This window comes from Montipora capricornis, chromosome 1, assembly GCF_036669925.1.
Source record: "Montipora capricornis isolate CH-2021 chromosome 1, ASM3666992v2, whole genome shotgun sequence".
Taxonomy (NCBI): Eukaryota; Metazoa; Cnidaria; class Anthozoa; order Scleractinia; family Acroporidae; genus Montipora; species Montipora capricornis.
The window spans coordinates 35,109,977-35,129,976 of NC_090883.1; the positions used below are offsets into that span (position 1 = coordinate 35,109,977).

General features: G+C 36.8%; 1 protein-coding gene across 2 annotated transcripts in view; it reads left to right on the plus strand.

The window, feature by feature from the left end:
• Positions 1 to 20,000, plus strand: part of LOC138040338 (transformation/transcription domain-associated protein-like) — an 86,485-nt gene that overhangs the window by 6,434 nt on the left and 60,051 nt on the right. For both annotated transcript variants that reach the window (XM_068886085.1, XM_068886090.1), the window contains exons 10-42: positions 341 to 508; positions 1,585 to 1,659; positions 2,117 to 2,205; positions 3,148 to 3,383; positions 4,649 to 4,875; positions 5,474 to 5,527; positions 5,712 to 5,803; positions 5,929 to 6,115; positions 6,496 to 6,514; positions 7,145 to 7,261; positions 7,647 to 7,733; positions 8,264 to 8,336; positions 8,457 to 8,514; positions 8,676 to 8,729; positions 8,849 to 8,887; positions 9,164 to 9,260; positions 9,437 to 9,531; positions 9,817 to 9,925; positions 10,333 to 10,389; positions 10,708 to 10,795; positions 11,294 to 11,372; positions 12,080 to 12,169; positions 12,452 to 12,562; positions 12,916 to 13,005; positions 13,234 to 13,359; positions 13,806 to 13,876; positions 14,308 to 14,411; positions 15,008 to 15,131; positions 15,794 to 15,941; positions 17,301 to 17,386; positions 17,706 to 17,817; positions 18,876 to 18,956; positions 19,775 to 19,873. In XM_068886085.1, the coding sequence (XP_068742186.1) occupies positions 341 to 508; positions 1,585 to 1,659; positions 2,117 to 2,205; positions 3,148 to 3,383; positions 4,649 to 4,875; positions 5,474 to 5,527; positions 5,712 to 5,803; positions 5,929 to 6,115; positions 6,496 to 6,514; positions 7,145 to 7,261; positions 7,647 to 7,733; positions 8,264 to 8,336; positions 8,457 to 8,514; positions 8,676 to 8,729; positions 8,849 to 8,887; positions 9,164 to 9,260; positions 9,437 to 9,531; positions 9,817 to 9,925; positions 10,333 to 10,389; positions 10,708 to 10,795; positions 11,294 to 11,372; positions 12,080 to 12,169; positions 12,452 to 12,562; positions 12,916 to 13,005; positions 13,234 to 13,359; positions 13,806 to 13,876; positions 14,308 to 14,411; positions 15,008 to 15,131; positions 15,794 to 15,941; positions 17,301 to 17,386; positions 17,706 to 17,817; positions 18,876 to 18,956; positions 19,775 to 19,873 (3,342 nt within the window). The remainder of the gene's footprint in view (positions 1 to 340; positions 509 to 1,584; positions 1,660 to 2,116; positions 2,206 to 3,147; positions 3,384 to 4,648; positions 4,876 to 5,473; positions 5,528 to 5,711; positions 5,804 to 5,928; positions 6,116 to 6,495; positions 6,515 to 7,144; positions 7,262 to 7,646; positions 7,734 to 8,263; positions 8,337 to 8,456; positions 8,515 to 8,675; positions 8,730 to 8,848; positions 8,888 to 9,163; positions 9,261 to 9,436; positions 9,532 to 9,816; positions 9,926 to 10,332; positions 10,390 to 10,707; positions 10,796 to 11,293; positions 11,373 to 12,079; positions 12,170 to 12,451; positions 12,563 to 12,915; positions 13,006 to 13,233; positions 13,360 to 13,805; positions 13,877 to 14,307; positions 14,412 to 15,007; positions 15,132 to 15,793; positions 15,942 to 17,300; positions 17,387 to 17,705; positions 17,818 to 18,875; positions 18,957 to 19,774; positions 19,874 to 20,000) is intronic.

Genomic DNA, 20,000 nt, shown 5'->3' on the forward strand with positions numbered 1-20,000 from the left:
ATGTGATGTTGTGTAATACCTTGTTGTCAGACAGACGCAGGCTCATCACAAAAACATTTCTTGCCCTTTCGCGTACTTCTAAACGTCGGAATTGATCCAAACTTTCCACAAAAAAAGTTTTTTTTCTCCTTTTTGGCTTTAGTCAAAGAGTAATTTCGCATTCCGGCGAAAACATTTTTAGTTTAGCAACGCTTAACGCAATCATTTACCATATAAGGTCAAACCAAGGTATATGAGCTGATAACCGAGATTGAGTGAACCAATCAGAGCACGCGAAATGCATTATCCGAGGTTGAGAATTTAATAATTACATGTATCAAGTCACTGTCTTTTTTGCCAGAAACAATTCTTTGATGTAGTACCGATATCAGCCACTGGTTTCCTACCCTCAGAGGGCAATACTGCCACAACGCCCACTGCATCTACTCCAGGGATGAGTGGGGCAGCTGCATCCACTACCTCCCCCTTGAATACTGGCGATGTAGGGAGTGGAAAGAGTGGACAACAGGTTGGTGCATTAATTAATTCAAAAGTTGTTTAGACTTTTTTGTTGTCAGAGCAATAGAGGACTTTTTCCATGTTTATGCATAGCCTCATCTAAAGACAAGGGGAGTTGGGTTCTTTGAGGGTTTGCATAACTGTTGAGAATTCTCTTTAGATGAGGGTACAATGTATGTAAACACAGAAGAAAGTCCTCTATTGCTTTTATAAAATATTTCCAAAAAATAATTCGGCAAAGTAATGAAGGAAAATACTGTTTTTTTACTTCTTGATTGGAACAGATTTTCTTGATAGACACTCAGATTTCCTACCAGCCAATCAAAACGTGCGTCTAACAACACATAACTAATCAAAATTAGTGTGATGTCATAGTCATGTTTACATACATGACTGTACTCTCATCTAAACACAGCTATTGATCAATGAGTTTGTATAATTTTTTATACAAACTCTCATTGATCAATAAAATTTTGTAATGGACACACCCTTCACATACCTGAGGACAAAATAATGGTTTTGGCTCTATTTATATGCTCTTTTTTACTGCAAAAGCATTTACAAGACATTACAGGAAGAAAATAAAGACACACTCACAAACACACAAAACATACTGGGGCAAGACTTGTACTGATGTTATTTTGTACAATACTTGAACTATAATTTACAATACTAATAACACTGCATGTCACATAACCTTGTTCTAGAAATGTCAATATTTTGAAGTGGTAAATAGCTCCAGGGGGGAAAGTAGGTTACTTGATATTAAAAAGGTCTGTTAAGATTAAAATGGGAACTGGATGTGATGTTCTTGAGGCAGGAGTTTGTTCCATTTCTTTTAATGGAAAGAGAGTTTGTTTCTCTCTTTGGCGATCTGATGGTCCTGCCAGTATTTGTAGGCTCTTGATGTTTCCTTTCTCGTAGTACATGTAAGTACAGTCAAGGTGTACTGAAAACCCATCTACATGTACAATACATTAGTGATTTTGATAGTGATGATGAATGTTAACACACAGATTTATCTTTTCCAACTGTACATTCTAAAACTCCATTTTATGCTGTCTCTTGTTCTCTTTTTTTCTGCAGACGACAATTCCCAAGGCAGTGAACTCGCTTAAAGTTTTGGCTGAGTTGCCAATCATTGTTGTTCTGATGTATCAGGTAGGTCATTCTCAACCCATTGTGGTGTCGCTGCACGGCATGCCGAGGGGATAACACTGGTTCTGACCTGTTTACTGGAGTCCAGTTGGTCATATTATTTGTACATTTACATTATGACCATGTAGGAGTACCCCGTGCTGTACAACTTCGGAAGTCAGGCTGGTGTTTTGTCACCTCCCACTTTGATTATGTGTGGGCTAAATTCAGTTCTAAAGTTGTAACTGTTGGTTTGTCCAAGTACTCTAGTTTTAGTTACTTAAAAAATTAGAATCTTAACTCAGTACATAATTATTGCTTTCACTAATTGAGTTGTCAGTGGTGACGTTGTTGGTTACATGGTAGATGTATATTATAGACTGATGGATCAATAACATTTTGTAACAGTTACAGAAGTGCTGAATGTGTGAAGTAAAATTACTGTCTTACCATTGGCCTTTGGTTGCTCTCTTTGATATAGCTTTACAAACAGAACGTTCACAGTGTTGTAGCTGATTTTATTCCTCTGATTATGAACACCATCATTCTTCAGCCATCTCTTACAGCCAGGTAGGATCTTTTAACAAAAAGGTGACCTCTCATGGGAAAAACGTACACTAACGACTTTCCGGGAAACAGGTTTTTCACATGGCTCCCTCATGGGTTGTTCACGGCTTGGAAAAGTCGAGTGAACGAATGGCACTGCGCGACCAAACCGGTTCTCAGAAATCTCACACGAGTGGTCAAAAATTTTACACGGCTTGAAAAAAATTTTACATGAGTGGGTCAACGTTTTGTTTCTGTTGCTATGATTTCTCGGGTTAACACAAATGGCTCTTCAAAAATTATAGTCGTTTGGAACAACCTGACCTTAAAAACGAAAAGCGCAAAGCTGCTAAGAAGAACCAAGACACCACAACAAATAACAAATGAAACTGACATCTTAGCATCACGGCTACGAACAACAATGAGAGTGAGAAAATTTAATGGCACATCCTTTGTCAAAAAACTTGTAACTCTAAGTGTTAATGCACCGCAACTGAAACAAAAAATCACTATACTATAGAATTCAGAAAAGATGACTTAGCAAAAATTATCAAAAACAAGTCTCTTTGGGCTCCTTAGGTTGCACCTTAAGTTAAACTTAAAAGTTGCTAAGTTTGGTAATTGCATGTACTATGTTCTGTACTATGTTCTGATGATTCATGTAAGTACACACATGAAGTTATTCAAAGCAGTCAAGGTGATTGGTTAGGGTTTGACTTAAAATCCAGATGTCCCTGTTCCAGAATCTTCAATGACCACAAGCTACTGTACATGTAAAGTTGTTCTTAGTTCAACTGTCGTCCCTTAGTTAACACCTCTGCTGTATTGTTTTGTCCCATTATTGTCACTCAAAGTCATGAAAAGCATGTTTCCTTTTTTGAAGAAGCATGAAAATCCATACTAGACTAGCCTTCCCGGTGTTATTTTTTAAAGTATCTAATAGCTCTGAATACTGTCATCCTTAAGAAAATCCCCAGCTTTCAACAAAGAAGTATATGTGGACTTCGTAGCAGCACAGATCAAGACACTGTCATTCTTGGCATACATCATCAGGATTTACCAAGACATGGTCAACACCTATTCACAAAATATGGTTGGTGGAATGTTGGGACTTCTTCGGTACTGTCCGCAAGAAGTTGCTCATCTAAGGAAGGAGTTACTAATTGCTGCTAGGCACATTCTTGCTACTGATCTTAGGAACAGTTAAGTAAAGCGACGATACTAATAATTCCACAATAAGTTTACATGTATCTTATTGGTATTGTATGCCTGGTGTTTTAAGCACTTGGGTACTGACATCTTACGTGGTCATTGATTGAACTCTTACATGAACATGTGACTGAATTGATGCATCAAGGTGTCTTCAAATTACTGATAAGGTGCTGTTGTGTAATGATGTTTTCCGAAGTACAGGTAATTGTAAAGAGTCTTTATCTTCTTGGAAAGTATGGAAGATTGTTGTAGGTCCTGCCTCGGAACATTACGATAATAATAATAATAATAATAATAATAATAATAATAATAATAATAATAATAATAATAATAATTAACAACAATAATAACAATTATTATTATTATTATTATTCTATCTCCTTTTACTTTTATACCGATTTACAACACAATAGCCGAGCCCATTCCTTGGGCCTAGGGCTAAAATGAGGTAGAAGTCTATCTTACTTGATAGAGAGCGTCTTTCTTAGGATGCGAGATGTTCCTAGCGGTGCACTCTTCTAATTTTGATGTTACCCGGGATTTGTTTGGTGTATTTCTCCAAGCCCTTTTTTATTAGTCCCAGCGCTCCAATCACAACTGGGATTGTTGTGGCCTTCATCCCCCACATTCGCTCAATCTCGATTTCGAGGTCTTTATATTTTGACAGCTTTTCAGTAACTTTAACTGAAGTGTTCTTTTCAGTAGGGATGGACATAATAGATGTTTTAGGATAAAGGGAAGCTGCATAGAAAGCTTCCATGACTACTACTACTACTACTACTATTATTATTATTATTATTATTATTATTATTATTATTATCTTAAAAACCCAAATAATATTGTCAGTGATCAAGTCTGGCCTGTTGTAGAGTGCATTAATCTGAAGATATCACATACATGTTCATGTACATGTAGAAATTTCTGTTTAAATGGTATGGACATGTTCAGAGAGACCTAGGATAATGATTTTGGTTAGGGAATAGAATTTACAGTTTTTGTGAAGATTGATCTTTTTTTGTTAAAGGCTCTGGACAGGGAATTACATGTATTTAAGCAAACTGCACCAAAGAAGTACATTGGTCATAATTATTTACAAGATGTTTGGCATTGAGAGAAATGACTGGACCACAAAATTAATTAATTAATTAATATGAAAGTAAAAATGAAAAGATGGCAGTCACTCGAGTCAGTGAGTTCTAGTGCTGTTCCTGTCACAAAAATAAAATTTCTACTTTTCCAAATTGTTTTTATAAAGGATTTGTCCCTCACATTGACCAGTTGTTTGATGAAGAAGTTTTAATTGGAAAGGGCTGGACAACCAAGGAATCACTGCGACCTTTGGCTTACAGCACCCTGGCAGACTTGGTACACCATGTGCGCACTCATCTTCCACTGCCACACCTGTCACTTGCAGTCCACATGTTTTCTAAGAATGTACATGATGACTCGCTTCCTGTTAGCATACAAACCATGTCCTGCAAAGTATGTTGCATGATTGTATGCATCTTGATACAAGTACAGGGTTCTCATTAGAATTTTAACCACTAGTGCTGTCCTATTTTCAGCCATAACACTCCAATTGATTGATAAACTGATCTTGACTAATAATTATGGGGGCAGTTGTAAAGCCGAAACACTCACATGTGTATCACCAATTATAATTTATAACCAGAACTTTATCACTTGTAATTTTTAAACTGAGCAAAAAATAACTTACGTAATAAAAGTGATTAATATTTCAAATTAATTTTATCCACTTCACGGGATCAATACAAAATTCTAGTAACCTGCATTTTTTTTTCTCTTTTTTATGTTAAGAATGAGTTAAGAAAGTTACAAATGCAAACAGATTAGGGTCACAATGCATCTAAAAGAGAGGCATGCAAACAATAGTAAAGGCTGTGGTTACTAAGTAATTCTAGAGTATGATTGTGTTTGGCATGAATCCATTAAACCTTTCTCCTAGCCCATCCTTAATTGTCTTTTTTGCAATCCTTCCATGTTCATGAACGTATGTCTATTCTTCATAGGCATTGGATAGATACTTACAGGTATACTGCTGTTCTTGTAAAATTTCTAGCTCCTGTTGAATCTGGTGGAGTGTATCAGGCAGAAAAGTGACGAACAGGGAACAGTGAGTGTTTTCTTGCTGTTGCAATATAAATAATGTAGAGAAAGAGAAAAAGCCCAGCCAATAATACATGTAAGTACATGCATTATTGGTATTGCTTTTTATTCTTGTGAATTTCCTTTTCTGTTGTAGATGCATCAAATGGGGATTGTAATTAACTTTAAATGAACGTTGATCCTTCTTGCAGGGCCGTGAAATTCTCATGAGGATGTTGGAGGTGTTTGTGAGGAAATTCCAGTCAATTGCCAAGCACCATGTTCCAGCTATCTTCAACAGATGGTACTTGTACTCTTTATAAAACAAGACTGTTTTAATTGTCTTGACAATGTACATGTATATTGGGTCTTTTATTGAACGAAATACAGCTGTAGACAAAGAAGAACTGGTTATTTAATTTTTCACAGTCCTCAAATGAGTGAACTGCAAGCCCAACAACAGTCATCCCAGCAAACCAGTGGAGGTTCTACCACAGGAACTGCATCTGTGTCAACCAGCACAGTTCCACCAGCATCCTCCACTTCCAGTGCAACCAGCACAGGTCCACCAGGAGAACTGCAATCCTTAGAGAAGCCAGATCATGACCAAACAAAGGTGAAGGGGATAATCCTCACTTTTTGTTTTTGGGGGATGTTGGGATGATGCAGTGGTGAAAACTCCTCTCTCCCACTAGTGTTTTAGACCAGCTCTATTAATAATATTAATTTCTGGATCATGGTGCCATGTATGAATTGTCAATTACATGTATATTGGGCTTCCACTCTTCCTGGAAGCACTGAGTATTCCTATTCTTAGCTTATTAAAAAGCCAGAATTCCTTGGTTTGAGTTAATTTGGTCCATTACCAGTGTTAAATGCTTTGTCAATAAAAACAAAAATAATTACCATCACTTTGTGACTTACATGTAAGAAACATCCTGAAAAGTACATATTGTTTTAACAAAATACTGATCCATGCTGCTGTTTTCCTTTCAGAAAGTAACTGCTTCTTCGGGTAAGTTTTTGTTTTACGTACTAAGATAAGGACCACTTCTCACTCCCTTGTTATGAGTTACAGGTACAGTGCATGGGCCAGCACTAGTGAAATGTTGTTAAAGCAACCCTCTCACACCTTTCACTCTGTCCATCACCAGATGAGTTAATTCATCACAAGGGCATGCACGGCAAAATTAATGGGTTAATCTATTGACTCCAAGGAGTGAGACTTAATACAGCTGCAAGAACTTCTTTGTGGTTAGAAGTTGACACAGCAAGAACTTCTTTCCGTTAAGAAATTTGGACCGCAAGAATGTCTTTGTGGCAACATCTCAGAAAGAAGGTGATACAGTATACATAACTCGCAACAAGACAACTACCATTTATGCATTCTTGCGTCACTTGCGTGTGCATTATTTTTGGGCTGTACTGTAGCTGCTCTTAACAAATCATGGCGTGCATTATATCGGCCAGAAACACTAGCCATAATTATAATAATAATGCATATTGAACAAAGGTAACTACCACTGAGTTTGAGTTTGAGTTTGATTTTGAATGAGGTCCCAGCACTTGACTAAGTAGCCTGACTCACTTAAATAGTCCTTGGTGAATGCTTATTGTGACTTGAGCTATTTTTGTTTGATTCCAGCTGGACCAACCCCAACGAATACCTTTTCTGTTCCTGATTGCCGCAGCATGGTTAAGACATTAGTATGTGGAGTCAAGACGATAACGTGGGGAGCTGGATCATGTAAAGTTTCAGGAAGTATGCAGTTAAATTCATTGCTGTTCATTACTGTTCAGTCTTGATGCACCAGACATTCTTTATTTGTACATGTACTGTATATTATGTTTTGGTTCAAGTTTTTTCTTGGTTTAAAATTTTTCAAATCAGTTCAATTTTGGTCTTTGTCTAATTTTCATTACCATATTCGAAAGCAAAGGAAAATCAAAATTGAACTGGTTTAGAAAATCTTGAACCAGGAAAAAATTTAAACCATAACATACCAATGTGGACAGCTTAATTTGTAACTAAAAATGTTATACACTGTAGTATTTCCACTATTTTTTGACAAGGAAGATAAAGGTCAGGCTTGCTTTGTCATCAGTATAATGAATTTACTCTGGTGATGTCATTCTTTACACAACAGGTGATGTTAATGCTCCATCTTCTGCCCAAGCCAACAAAACTTTCCTTCCATGGGAAACTAATCTGTTTACGAGGCTCCTAAAATATGGTAAGACATTAACACAGCGTGAATGTCTTTCATGACCCATCTGTTACAAAAATAGGGTCTATCTGCATGTAGCGGATAGCATTGTGTTTTTGGTCACTTGGGATTAGTCTTAAGGTGGAATTGTTTTATTTTCTGTCTTTTGTTTGTTTTGTTTTATGTAATCTGTGCTCCAGTTGCTGCAGAAGGAACCCGAAAATAATGCATGGTCTGTCATTTAGTTGTACATGTAATAATAGTCATGGTAAAAGACAATTCTGATCAATGGCCTGTTAAAAAGAAAATGAATTTTTGACTCAACTTTGAACTACAACTACAGGTACATGACTGTACATACATGTATGAGAATTTAAGATCATCATCTCTATATCTGTGGTTGCCATCTACAGCAGTGTCATTTTCAGTATCATCGCCTTTAGAATCATTATCATCATCATCATCATCATCATCATCAGGATCAGAATCACATTTACCATCATCATAATAATTGTCATATCATTAAAATCATCATGACATCTTTCATCCTTCTTTAGCATTGCAGGCACTAGATATTTATCAAGTTTCAGTGAGCCCACAAACAGGACAGTATTACCTCAGACCCCCCAGGTAAGGTTTTTACGAAGTTATCCCACATGTATCTGTCTCTTACATGTACCATGGGCTGTGTGACACATTGAAAAGTAAATGTACTTTTCATTTTGTTTAAAACTTGTTCTTATTTTGCAGCTCACAACAAGTGAGAATGAAGGAAGAAAAGGAAATATTGGAACATTTTGCTGGAGTTGTAAGTTCAGTTCCTCCCTTTGGCTAACAGCTAAACATCCATGACCCAATCAAATGATGGGATCATCTGATTCAAGGGAGATGTTGCATTCACACTCTTCTCTTGGCTGGCATTATAGTAACAATTTTAATCTATTATTTTCCTTGTAATTTTTTAATTAGTTTACCATGATGAACACATCAACTTTCAAAGAGGTTTTCACAGCCAGTATCAAGGTTTGTCAGCTTTCTAAAATATTGCAGCTTTCAATATGAGTCTTTTCCATTAAGAGTGCAACTCCATTAGTTGAGAATGTCACAAGTGATTTACTAACATTTGTTTTGAATTTTTTCAGTACTTGGTGGAAAGGATTCACACAAATTATGCCCTTCAGGTGAGAGTTTGAGATAAAGGATCTAAACTTGATGTTTCACATTGAACAGGATTTCAACAAAAATGTTGAGAATTTATAAGCTCAATAGAAGTATGGCTTCTTATATACATTGTAAGTCTTTAAATTCAGCCAAACATGTGTTATATTGTGGTAGTATATTTTTAGGTTTGCAGTGTTTGCAGTGAAGTTTGTGATTGTATTATAGAGAACTGTACACCATTTTAAATGTGTTAGTTTTAATTTGTTGTTATTGAATTCATTCACCTTTTCTGTTAGATTATCCCCAATTCATTTCTGGCCAATCCAAACACTTCAGCAACATTTGCAACAATCCTGGTACGATTCCTGTTGGACAGACTGGATGAAATGGGAAGTGAGTGACATACATGTAATAATTATTATACTAATTTTCAGAAACCAGATGCTTTTCACACTTAAATGATGACACACACATGTACATTAGGATAATTTTTATTGATACAAATTTCTCTGTTGTATGTGTTTGGATGGTTTGTTTTTCTGATCAGAGTTTTTCTTTGCTATTGGCAGCCAACATGGAGCGTTCTAACCTTTATCTGAAGCTATTCAAGCTTGTGTTTGGCTCAGTATCTTTGTTTGCATCAGAAAATGAACAGATGTTGAAGGTGGGTGACAAATTGTTCTTCTGGGTATGAAGGGAGACTGCTAACTTAAGGCAATTTTAGACCGCAGAATGAGGAGTGGGGGTTTATCACAGGAGCATTTTAGAAAAAACTGAAGTAATTTGGTGCAAAAATTACAATAATTTATTGTTAATTACACTTGCTAATAAATAATTAAATTATTTGTTTTTTAATTTTGCCAAGCAGTTCTTTGCTGTTACACTTAATTCATAACTGAATACTCAAGGCCATGTGTGTAGTCTGATGAACTTGTTTGTTCTTTTTCAGCCCCATTTACATGAGATTGTAAACCGCTCCATGGAACTTGCATGTACTTCCAAAGAGCCCTACAACTACTTCCTGCTGCTCAGAGCTCTTTTCAGATCCATCGGTGGAGGTAATGCTAGCACAATCGCGACTCTGACTGTTAACTATTTGAGGGGGGAAGGGAAGTGGGGCCCCGTCAATCTTTTTCCTGGTCATTGAGGTTATACTGCTTCATTGAGCCCACAGTGAAGAAGTGAAGAAGCTGTCAACTTTTATGCAGAGTTTCTTGAGAAAATGATTTATGGGAAAGAGCCAAAAATACATGTACATGCAGAAACTTACGTACATGTACAAACTGCATGTATGAGTTCAAAAACATGCAGTGAAGGATTTTTGGACTTCAGTTCCCCAAATTTAATGTTGTGTGATGAAGTGAGTGCCTTAGCTGTCACTGATTTATACTGTCTTAGCATAATTTCATCCTGTTCTTGCATGTGTTCAAACTATAAAATAGTATTTCTTTCATCTGATTCACAGGAAGCCATGATTTGCTGTATCAAGAGTTTTTGCCTCTTTTACCCAATCTTCTCCAAGGTCAGTATCCAGAATTTTCTTGTACAGTACAGTAGCTCCTACAGAATACATTCATGTTGGTATTAACATGTTCATGAAAGAAAATGGAATTAAGTTGTCTGGTCACATTGCATTTTGTGAAGGCCTGTGTGTGACAGCCAATACAAAGAGAGGCAATCATGGAAAGTTCTCTACTTTTTTAACCAGTGAATGAAAGGGAGAAGAAACAGTCAGTAACTGGTATTAGCATGACTTAAGCCATGGAAGATCTAGCTCAAATTATGTCTTCTCAAATGAAATTGAAATTGGCTGAAATTAAAGAACTGCTTGTTTTCTAAGGTCTCAATAATCTCCAGAGTGGAATCCATCGCCAGTACATGAAAGACCTGTTTGTAGAGCTGTGCCTTACTGTGCCTGTTCGGCTGAGGTAAGGAAAGTGTTTTTTCACGCTTGCCTAGTTATTGACCTCTCGTGAGTGGTAGGCATTGTGTTAATAAATTAACCCTTTCACTCCTGTGGGGTTCCCCATTGACGAGTAAAATCGTCAGGCGTTAGACAGAGTAAAATCTGTAAGTGTCACTCTTGGGAGTGAAAGGGTTAAGGTCAACTTTACACCGTCCAGAACTGTCATGTGTCAACTTTGTGTTTCTACATGTACTTTGTACTTGTGTCATAGATTGATGGCAAAACAACTTTTCTGAACCCTTTGGATTTGTTTTGGGTTTTCAAGAATTTTGTAAACATCTTGGGGTGTTTTGCAAGACAACAACATACATGTATTAGTTATATTGATATAACAACAAAGTTGTAGCATTTAAGTCAGCTACTAGACTTTTAAGTATTTAAAGAGAAGGAATATTTAGTCTGATCTGTAGATATGACAGGCTGATTGTTGTCTTGTGGTCTTGATTGTTGTTTTTCCTAGTTCCTTATTGCCTTATCTACCCATGTTGATGGATCCACTTGTTTCAGCTCTCAATGGATCACAGACACTTGTCAGTCAGGTTGTAAACCTCTGTTCATTGAATCCTTAAAATTAAATTAAGCAGAAGTCATGCATTTCTTTAATAAGTTAAACAGACAGCATCTGTAACTGGGAAATATATTGTTTATTTTTGTGTGGTGTTGTCATTTAAGTACTAAACTCAGAAAAGTAACTCTGCTCATTTCTGCATGTGCACTGAAGTTTATTAACCAGGGGCCAGTTCCTGAAAGGTGTAATAACTCTATTCCAGGGAGAAATGCCTCATTCCAGGCACATTTATCCCTGGAATAGAGTAGCCAGTATTACACCTTTCAGGAACCGTCCCCAGAAGGTTTTTTAATTTATATAGTGGTACAAGAATTCCGTCTTCTTGTGAGGAACAGTAATTTCACATCCTGTAGTAGTTTCACTGTAGTATAATAGATTATGTTGAAGTATGTTTACTTTGTAGTGATTTTACTTATAACCTTTGTAAAGTAAGAGTACTCTTGACTGAAATCAATATCACTACAGTGTGGATTAAATGATTTCTGTACAAGTGCAGAGATTGGTCAATGCAAATAATTATTGTTGCATTAATCTACATCAAAATTGCTTAGGGCTATAGTTCCCTTATAGCTATAAAATCTTTCTGACATGTATGTTACTTTAATGAGAAACCCAAATACAACAGTCATGTACCATGTAGTGTCTTGCAAAATCTTATCCTATTTGTATTGCTAACAGGGCCTTCGCACATTAGAGCTATGTGTTGACAATCTTCAACCAGATTTCCTGTATGATCATATTCAACCTGTGAGGGCAGAACTTTTTCAAGTAAGTCTCCAAATAGATGTTTATTGTGTCTGCTTTACAGTTATGTTGTTCGTCGGGGTATTAAAATAACTAACTTAAGGAGAACTGCTGCCTATTCAATGAAGACAGTGGTGTTCTGGTCTTACGGTATTGGCTAAAGACGATATTGATATTATTATTACTGCATGTACATGGTTCATCTCACAACATGTTCATACACGGAGTTGGACCCTCACACTTTTCAAATGGTATGGCATGGTGTTTCATAAGAAACCTAAGAAAAAATGGTTATTTTCTCCCCAGGCACTTTGGAAAACCCTTCGTAATCCCCATGACAGCATTGCTCATGTTGCATTCAGGGTTTTAGGAAAGTTTGGAGGAGGCAACAGAAGAATGCTCAAGGAACCACAAAAGGTTGGTGTCTTGTCCCACACGGTTAATCCAACCAAGAACCTTTAGCCTTTACAAACAACTTGACTTTTTTTTTTGGGCTGATATTTGATCTCAATTAAACTCTTAAAAGAGTTTGTCTCTTTATCTGCAACTTTTATTGCAAATTTTTGAGTGTACAGCTATTAATACTACAGGTGTTTGTTAATCTACTAACAGTACTTGACTCAAGCAACGATGTAAATTGCAAGCAAAAATAAAATGTTGAAGAGTTGCTCAAGATCCAAAACCAATTAAAGAGGGCTACCCCTATTAAAAATTAAACCTGTTTCTTGTTAAGTAACAAACTACTGTACATTTTTGGATTTTTTTTGAAGCTGAAGTACAACAATGCAGAGACTCTTGGACCATGCCTGTTAATATTCTACCCAGAAAATGCCAATCCTGTTTCTCTTCCTGTCACAACAGTAAGTTTGCCATGATTAAGTTTTTTGGAACCTTGTTGTCATCATGGTCCTCATCTTGCATCATCATCATCATCATCTATTTTTTCATTAACGCAGTGACTCCTGAATCAGTAACATGTAACTACATGTATGTCCAATTGTCAACCTAGCTGCTGCGTGAGCCTTAACCTTCGTTGTAGCTGAAGGTCATCACAGGTCATCAATTCAGCTTGCCATCTTCTCTTACAGGTTATTGAAAGGGCATTAACCGTACTCAAGACCCTCCCACCAAACATGGCAGTTCTTCCACAGCAATCTTCAATGCAAATAGACCACACAGTGTTTTATAGAAAGCAAGCTTGGCTGGTTGTACAGGTAGTGAAGAATGTACATTATAATAATTATTATCTCTCACTTAGTACACGTCCTGTGATTGGTCATAGTTACATGTAATAAAAAAAAAAAACATTGTACTTAGTGTCATGAAATTTCTTTTCAGGTGTCACAAAATTCCTTTTTGTTTTCGTTAGCTGCATAGTTTATTCAGTTCGTGTTAATTATTATTTTAATTAGTGTTAATTTCTTGTCGTAGTCAACCGTATTTAGTTTTTACCTTTCTTTTTTCTTTTCCTAGTGTTTACACGTTAATAAAACTCTTGTTTATTAGGTAGTAAATGGTAGTGTGTTGTAGGATCGATGGAAGGGGCTTGGAATTTTCCTTTCTTTTCTTTTTTCTCATATTTTTCCCAAGGGAGTACCCTCGGTTCTTGTCACACTTACATGTATAAATCATCATTATGTAAATGTATCTCCTGTTTTAGTCATTCCTGATTGCCATGATGTCTCTAGAAGACACAGAATCAATGTTTCATGAAGTCCTGTCAGACAAAAGGTAGAACATGTAACTAAAATTATGGACTCTTTGTATTTGTGTGGTGACTGTTTCTTAGAACAATTCTAATAACAGTCACCACACAAACAGGCTTTAAAATCTTAATTACAGTTGGAGGAAATCGTTGTTTGCCAGTTTTTACTGGTGTCTTGCTACAAAACGTTCCTTGTTGATGACCTTTTTTATAGTTTTTTGCTAGTCTGCTCCTGTTTTCCAATATGGCAAACTCAAAGCAAACTGTACATGTACATGATTATCATACCAAAAGGCTAGCTTTGTTCTCCTTCACAAGTGGTCATTAAGAAGGCACATGCACTTCTCAAACTTTGGACACTTCACTGATACAACATGGGTGATTATTATCAATGGTGTTTTGTAATTAATTTTAATACATTTGCCTCTCTGTTATTTCATTTCTTTTGTAATGACAGCTTTAGGACTGCAACTCCACCCATTGTTAACAAAACAGCCATCCCGCCTTGTCCTGATGAACCTTCTAAAAAAGTTTTTGAACAAGGCATCACTGGCGCTTTGTGTAAGTTTTGTTAATTTATAATTATATCTATATTTTAAGGAATTTTATTTTTTAAAATGATGATTAATCAATCAGCAGTCTTCGTGTGGATATTTGACAATGGCCTTCCAAGATGGTTTGATGTGCAGCATGAATGCTTTTATTATTTGACTGACTGCAAGCCAGTGTCATAATTATCTGAGTTGGTCAAAAAAAAGGTTTGAAGCATAAAGGGTGTCAACAGAGAAGAATCATATCATCATCTTATGTTGACTTCCACTAAAATCAAGCTACATGTATATATTTTTTGTTTTGATGTACATGTACATGTACTGTAAAGAGAAGAAAATCAACTTTGGAGATCAACAGATCAAAGAATACATGTAGGCTTATAATAATTATTACCATCATGGTTTGCTTTCATCTCAAGCGGTTTTTTATATTCAAGTCCTTATGTTATTGCAACAGAAAAAAGGCAGTTCTTTCATAGGATTCCAAGCGATGATATACTCAAAGTCTCCAGTTTGACATGCAAGAATCATTCTGAGTCCATGGAATGGTTAAACTCTTGAAATTCTTTACCATAAAAAACAATCATGTTGTCTTCTTGCTCCTAGTGTCTGGCACTATCAAGGAATTAAAGTCAGAAGCTGTGCCATTTGTTTCACACCTTGTGCGTCACTGTACAATTGTTGGTCTGGTCCAACAGGCTGGGCCTTGCCCAATAAAGCCTCAAGCAAGGTAGAATTTCTTCTTAATTTACCTTCAACAAAGATGACACATTATTTTGCTTTTAGTAGATTTGTCTTCCATGTTGGCGTAGCTTACACTGTACTCTGAAAGCAGCTGCATGAAGTGTTGCCCCTGTCCTATTTGATTAAGTTTATTGATTTTCTTCAAGCATCAAACTAATGCAGGACGTATTGAGTCGGACTTGTGTTTTTTTGCTAATGACTTTAGTTAGGAATATTCCCTAACAAATCATTCTGGAATTGTGCAGGGAACTGGGGCAAGTTCCAAGTTTGAACCAATCATTAAATTGACACCATCACATGAAATATAACATTGAGATTGGCCGCATTGACATTGACATTGACATTGAGATTGGCCGCACTTTAATAAAAGTCAACAATGTCATTTCTAGAATGCTCTTAGCGCAAGACTAATTACCAAAGAATCTACATGTAGAAAGTTCTAGATATCAGAACAGTGATAAGGATAAATTATTGATCAATGTAGGGAGATCTTGTAGCTGATATTTTGATCATCACATCAAAGCATCAGCTATTCCATCAAATTTTTGGGCTTCACTTACAAACTAATCACATTAGCTATGCAGTCATTTGCTACAATGTATGGAAAGGTCTATTCGTATTATAACTGTGCTTCTCTTGAACTACAAGGAACCGCCGAGGTATGGATTTACATGCAATGATTGATGCCATTGCTGCGGTAATGGCTATGGAGGACAAAGAATTCTACAAAGTTGGTGAACTTGCTGTAGCTGTCATGATCGAGACAGCAACTGCTATAATGGGCGATGCATACAAGGTGGGTAAAGTTCCTCGAGACATTGTTTTGACTACAATTCTTCCTGTAACCTATAGAGCCTGAACCCTGCTGCCAACTCAGACTTGAAATAATTATATAGAATATATGAGAGTTATATATTATTTTGAGTTGAGTATAGGAAAGAATTTACCTTAAGTTCTCTTGTATGAAGATGCTCTTGATTATTGAACAAAACTGATAGATTTCAAAATTGAAATAATGAAAATCGAAAAATGAAGCACAAAGAAAAAATAATTTCTAATTGGAAAAATGAAAGAACTATCTGATTGTATATTGGTTGTAAGACCAAGGGAAGATGTCACAGTGTAAAGTACAAATGTACAGCAGCAATTACCACTCATTAGAGCGGTTTTCAAATGAGTGTCGTAAAACCAAAACCAAAGTAATTACTTTGGCCAATCAAAAGGGACCGAGACAAATCCAGTAAACCAATTAAAACTCGAAGTAATTACACGTAGCCGACACAAAGCGCGGGAAAATGTGCACGCGCGAGGCACAATTGGTTTTGGGTTTCACTTCTGATTGGTTGAAAAAGTGGCGCGAGAACTTTGAACCAATCACTGAGTGAAGTAATGCAAAACCAAAGTAATTCACTAATTACTTTTGACACTCAATTGAAAACCACTCTATGATGTCCAGATAAGTGCAAGGAATCACTTCTCCCTTTACCTACATGTATAACGGGCACTTCAAATAATTATACATTTATTTCATTCATTGAGTCCTTTCATGGGAACCCATGAGCCCAACAAATTATTGACCAGCACCCGACTGAGATACTTCGTGGCTCAGTTGGTTGAGCATTGCACCCGCGTCGCAGAGGTCATGGGTTTGAATCCTGTTGGGGCCACCTGAATTTGTTTGGTGTCTTTAAAGGGGCTAGGTCACGGTATTTTAGGTACATGTAATTTTGTTAATTATGAGCTCTAAACATCAAATTGGAAGAGTAAGAGTCTTTCATTTGCAAAATCACGGCCACATAACAACTGAGAATGATTTTCCAGCTGTATAAATGATATTTTGATATAGACTGACATAAATTTGAAAAAAGGTGGGCTGACGTTTTTCAAATTTACCCAAATTCATTCAATCCATTTCAATCCTCTCCAGTTTTGTCCATCCATGTCCATTCTTGGCTTCCCTGTGGTTTGTTAGAGTTCTATAGTTTTGAACAGTTATTTTGATATTTTAGTTGTAATTCTATGACCATTCGATCAGTGCTGAAATTGCCTAAAATTGTGTGACCTAGCCCCTTTAAGAGACAATAATAATTTCTCAACTTGTCCAAATAAGTGCAATCATTACGTCTCCTTTTCATCTGTCTTGTTTCACTTGCAGGCTGCACGATTGCCATTATTTGAGTACTTGTCAGAAAAGTTGTGTGGATGTTGTTACGAAAGGGCTTGGTTTGCCAAGAACGGAGGGTAGGCAAGCTAAGCTTATGACCAGTTCAGTTGGTTATTTTTTTAATTAATGTTTTACGTAAGCAGATCTGTTGTGCACTTAATATTGGTTATAAATGAATATTTTTTTTATCGGAAGCTTAATGTTTTGCTCAATTTAATAAAGAATTTATATTGTTGTTTTGTTGCTGATAACTAATAATTACTGTAGTTACCAACAAAGTCTATTATTTTTCGTTAATTGCTGTGGACTCACATTTTTGTTGAATTTTTAAATTGCTATCTGTTGAATTCTTATTGTTGCTTTTTAGAAGTCAGTTGTTGTTTTTTTTTTCCGTAGATGCACTGCAATTGACTTCCTTATGAAGAGAATGCCACTTCAGTGGGTTATTGAGCATCAGCTTAGTTTCATCAATGCCTTGTGTTTTGTTATGATGGACCTTACAAGTGAGGTATGAACTCACTAAAAAGAACAGTACTGTGTAGTTGCAAGGGTTTACGTTTATCCATAAGCAGCTGGTAATGGTGGAATAGGTGGCTATGATCTTAGTGCGATCCCATACATGAGAACGCCCTTGTTAGCAAAACAAATGGTGCTGAGAGGCCTAACGCCGGTAACCAGCTGTTATTCAAACTCCTGTAGTTGTGTTTCTCAGTCCAAGTTTTTATTATTTATTGCCTGACCAGAATTGAAGTGCAAAAACCTTACAATATACATGTACGTGTAATTGCATTGCTAATGCCATTACTGTGCAACATTTTAGTTACAGTCGAAAGGGTTCTGTTTATTTAGGGAACGGTTTTTCAGTAAATCGTGGGAGGCGCGGTGGGCTACCAACTTTGCTCAGAGACCCCATTATGACGTCATTGTGAAAGCAAGGGGTCATTAAGAATCAACTTCATCCTGGAGGATTAGTTCAAGACAAAAACATGTGGCTTTTTATGCTAGGCACGGTGGCCTCATGGTTAGTGCGCTCGACTCTGGATCGAGTGGTTCGGTTCCGGGTCCTGGCCAGGAACATTGTGTTGTGTTCTTGGGCAAGACAATTTACTCTCACGGGAAATCTCTCCACCCAGGTGCATAAATGGGTAGCAGCGAAAATGCTGGGGGTACCGGTAACCCTGCAATGGACTAGCATCCCATCCAGGGGGGAGTAGAAATACTCCTAGTCGTCCTAGTCACTATTTACTGGAGATAAGTGCCGGCCTGATGGGCCTTCCTAGGCTCGTAACAGTGACCTTTTTTTTCACTGAATCTCTGAAATCAACTCCAAAGTTAGCAGTTCTATGTTAGCCAATCACAACAGACACTGGCTATCAAATGAGCCAATCAAATACATGCAGGAGGTGCAAAGTGTGGGACACATGTGCAAGCAAGTCACTTTGAAGTCACTTCTGATTGGCTGAAAAAGTGGTGCAAGACCTTAAATCAATCACAAATCAAAAAATGAAAGAACCATTCTACATGTATGTATTGCCAGTTGTTTTACCATTGAAATTTAATTCACAGGTGTCAGCTGGCACCGTCGACAGTGCAAAACAAACATTGGAGGCTCTTCTCAGGCTCTGCAATGTGGCAAAAGCTGACGAGGTTAGTAGAGAATTACGATAAACCTCTACACAGCTCCACTATTTTTTGCCATGGGTTCGATGGTTTAAGTCTTTGAGGGGCCACATTTTGTGACTGAAGGAATTGAAGATTTGTAATATTATTGTTATTATAAGAATGTAATAATATTATTATTATCTCCAAATGTGGCAAATAATACAAATAAATGAGTCAATTAATGCATTGATGTTGGTGTTATCTGAAAACTAAATTTATGTTGTTAATATTTCCTTATTTTCACTGAGTAAAAGTTGCATGTCTCGTATGTGTCCAACCACCCTGATAATAAATTTAATATTTTTCTTCTCAGTTTCATCCATTGCCATTGATAGTAGGAGGCACTTTGTTGTTCGCCCACCAAGGTGGCTCAATAGGTTGAGAATTGGACTAACTCATGTGCGGGATGTTGCAGGATCAAAAACTCCGGCCAGACCAACACTCAGGGTCTTTAAATAACTGAGGAGAAAGAGCTGCCTATGTAGTGACATCTACAAAATTAATGGTTCTAAAAGTCTGTCCATTCCTCTTGGATAAGGATTATAAACCATACCTGTCTCACAACCCGTCAATGTTCATAACCTTGTGGGATGTAAAAGAATCCATGCACTTACTATTTGCAAAGAGCAGGGCATGGAATTCCTGGGGTTGTAGTCAATCCTCTGTATAATAATTATTATGGTTGGAAGGGTAAATGCTCGAAGATAATTATTGGCTAAACCAAGCTATGTGTACTCTAAAATCTGTGGGTAAAGAAAGACATGATAGGATATGATAATTATGATTAAACTTTTTTGTTTCAGGAGCCACATGTTAAGACTGTGAGAGAGAAGGTGTTGCCAACAGTGACACAGAATCTAGTTAGGGAAATTGTCTCACCAAATCAGACTGTCAGGAAGCAGGTATTAGTGTGGAGAAACTTTTGGTAGTTTTTGCCTTGTATTCATATATAGAAACACAATCAACGAAACAACAGAACATAACAACAACTGCTACAGTGTCTTTCTCCTCAAAAAATCCTTTCTGCTC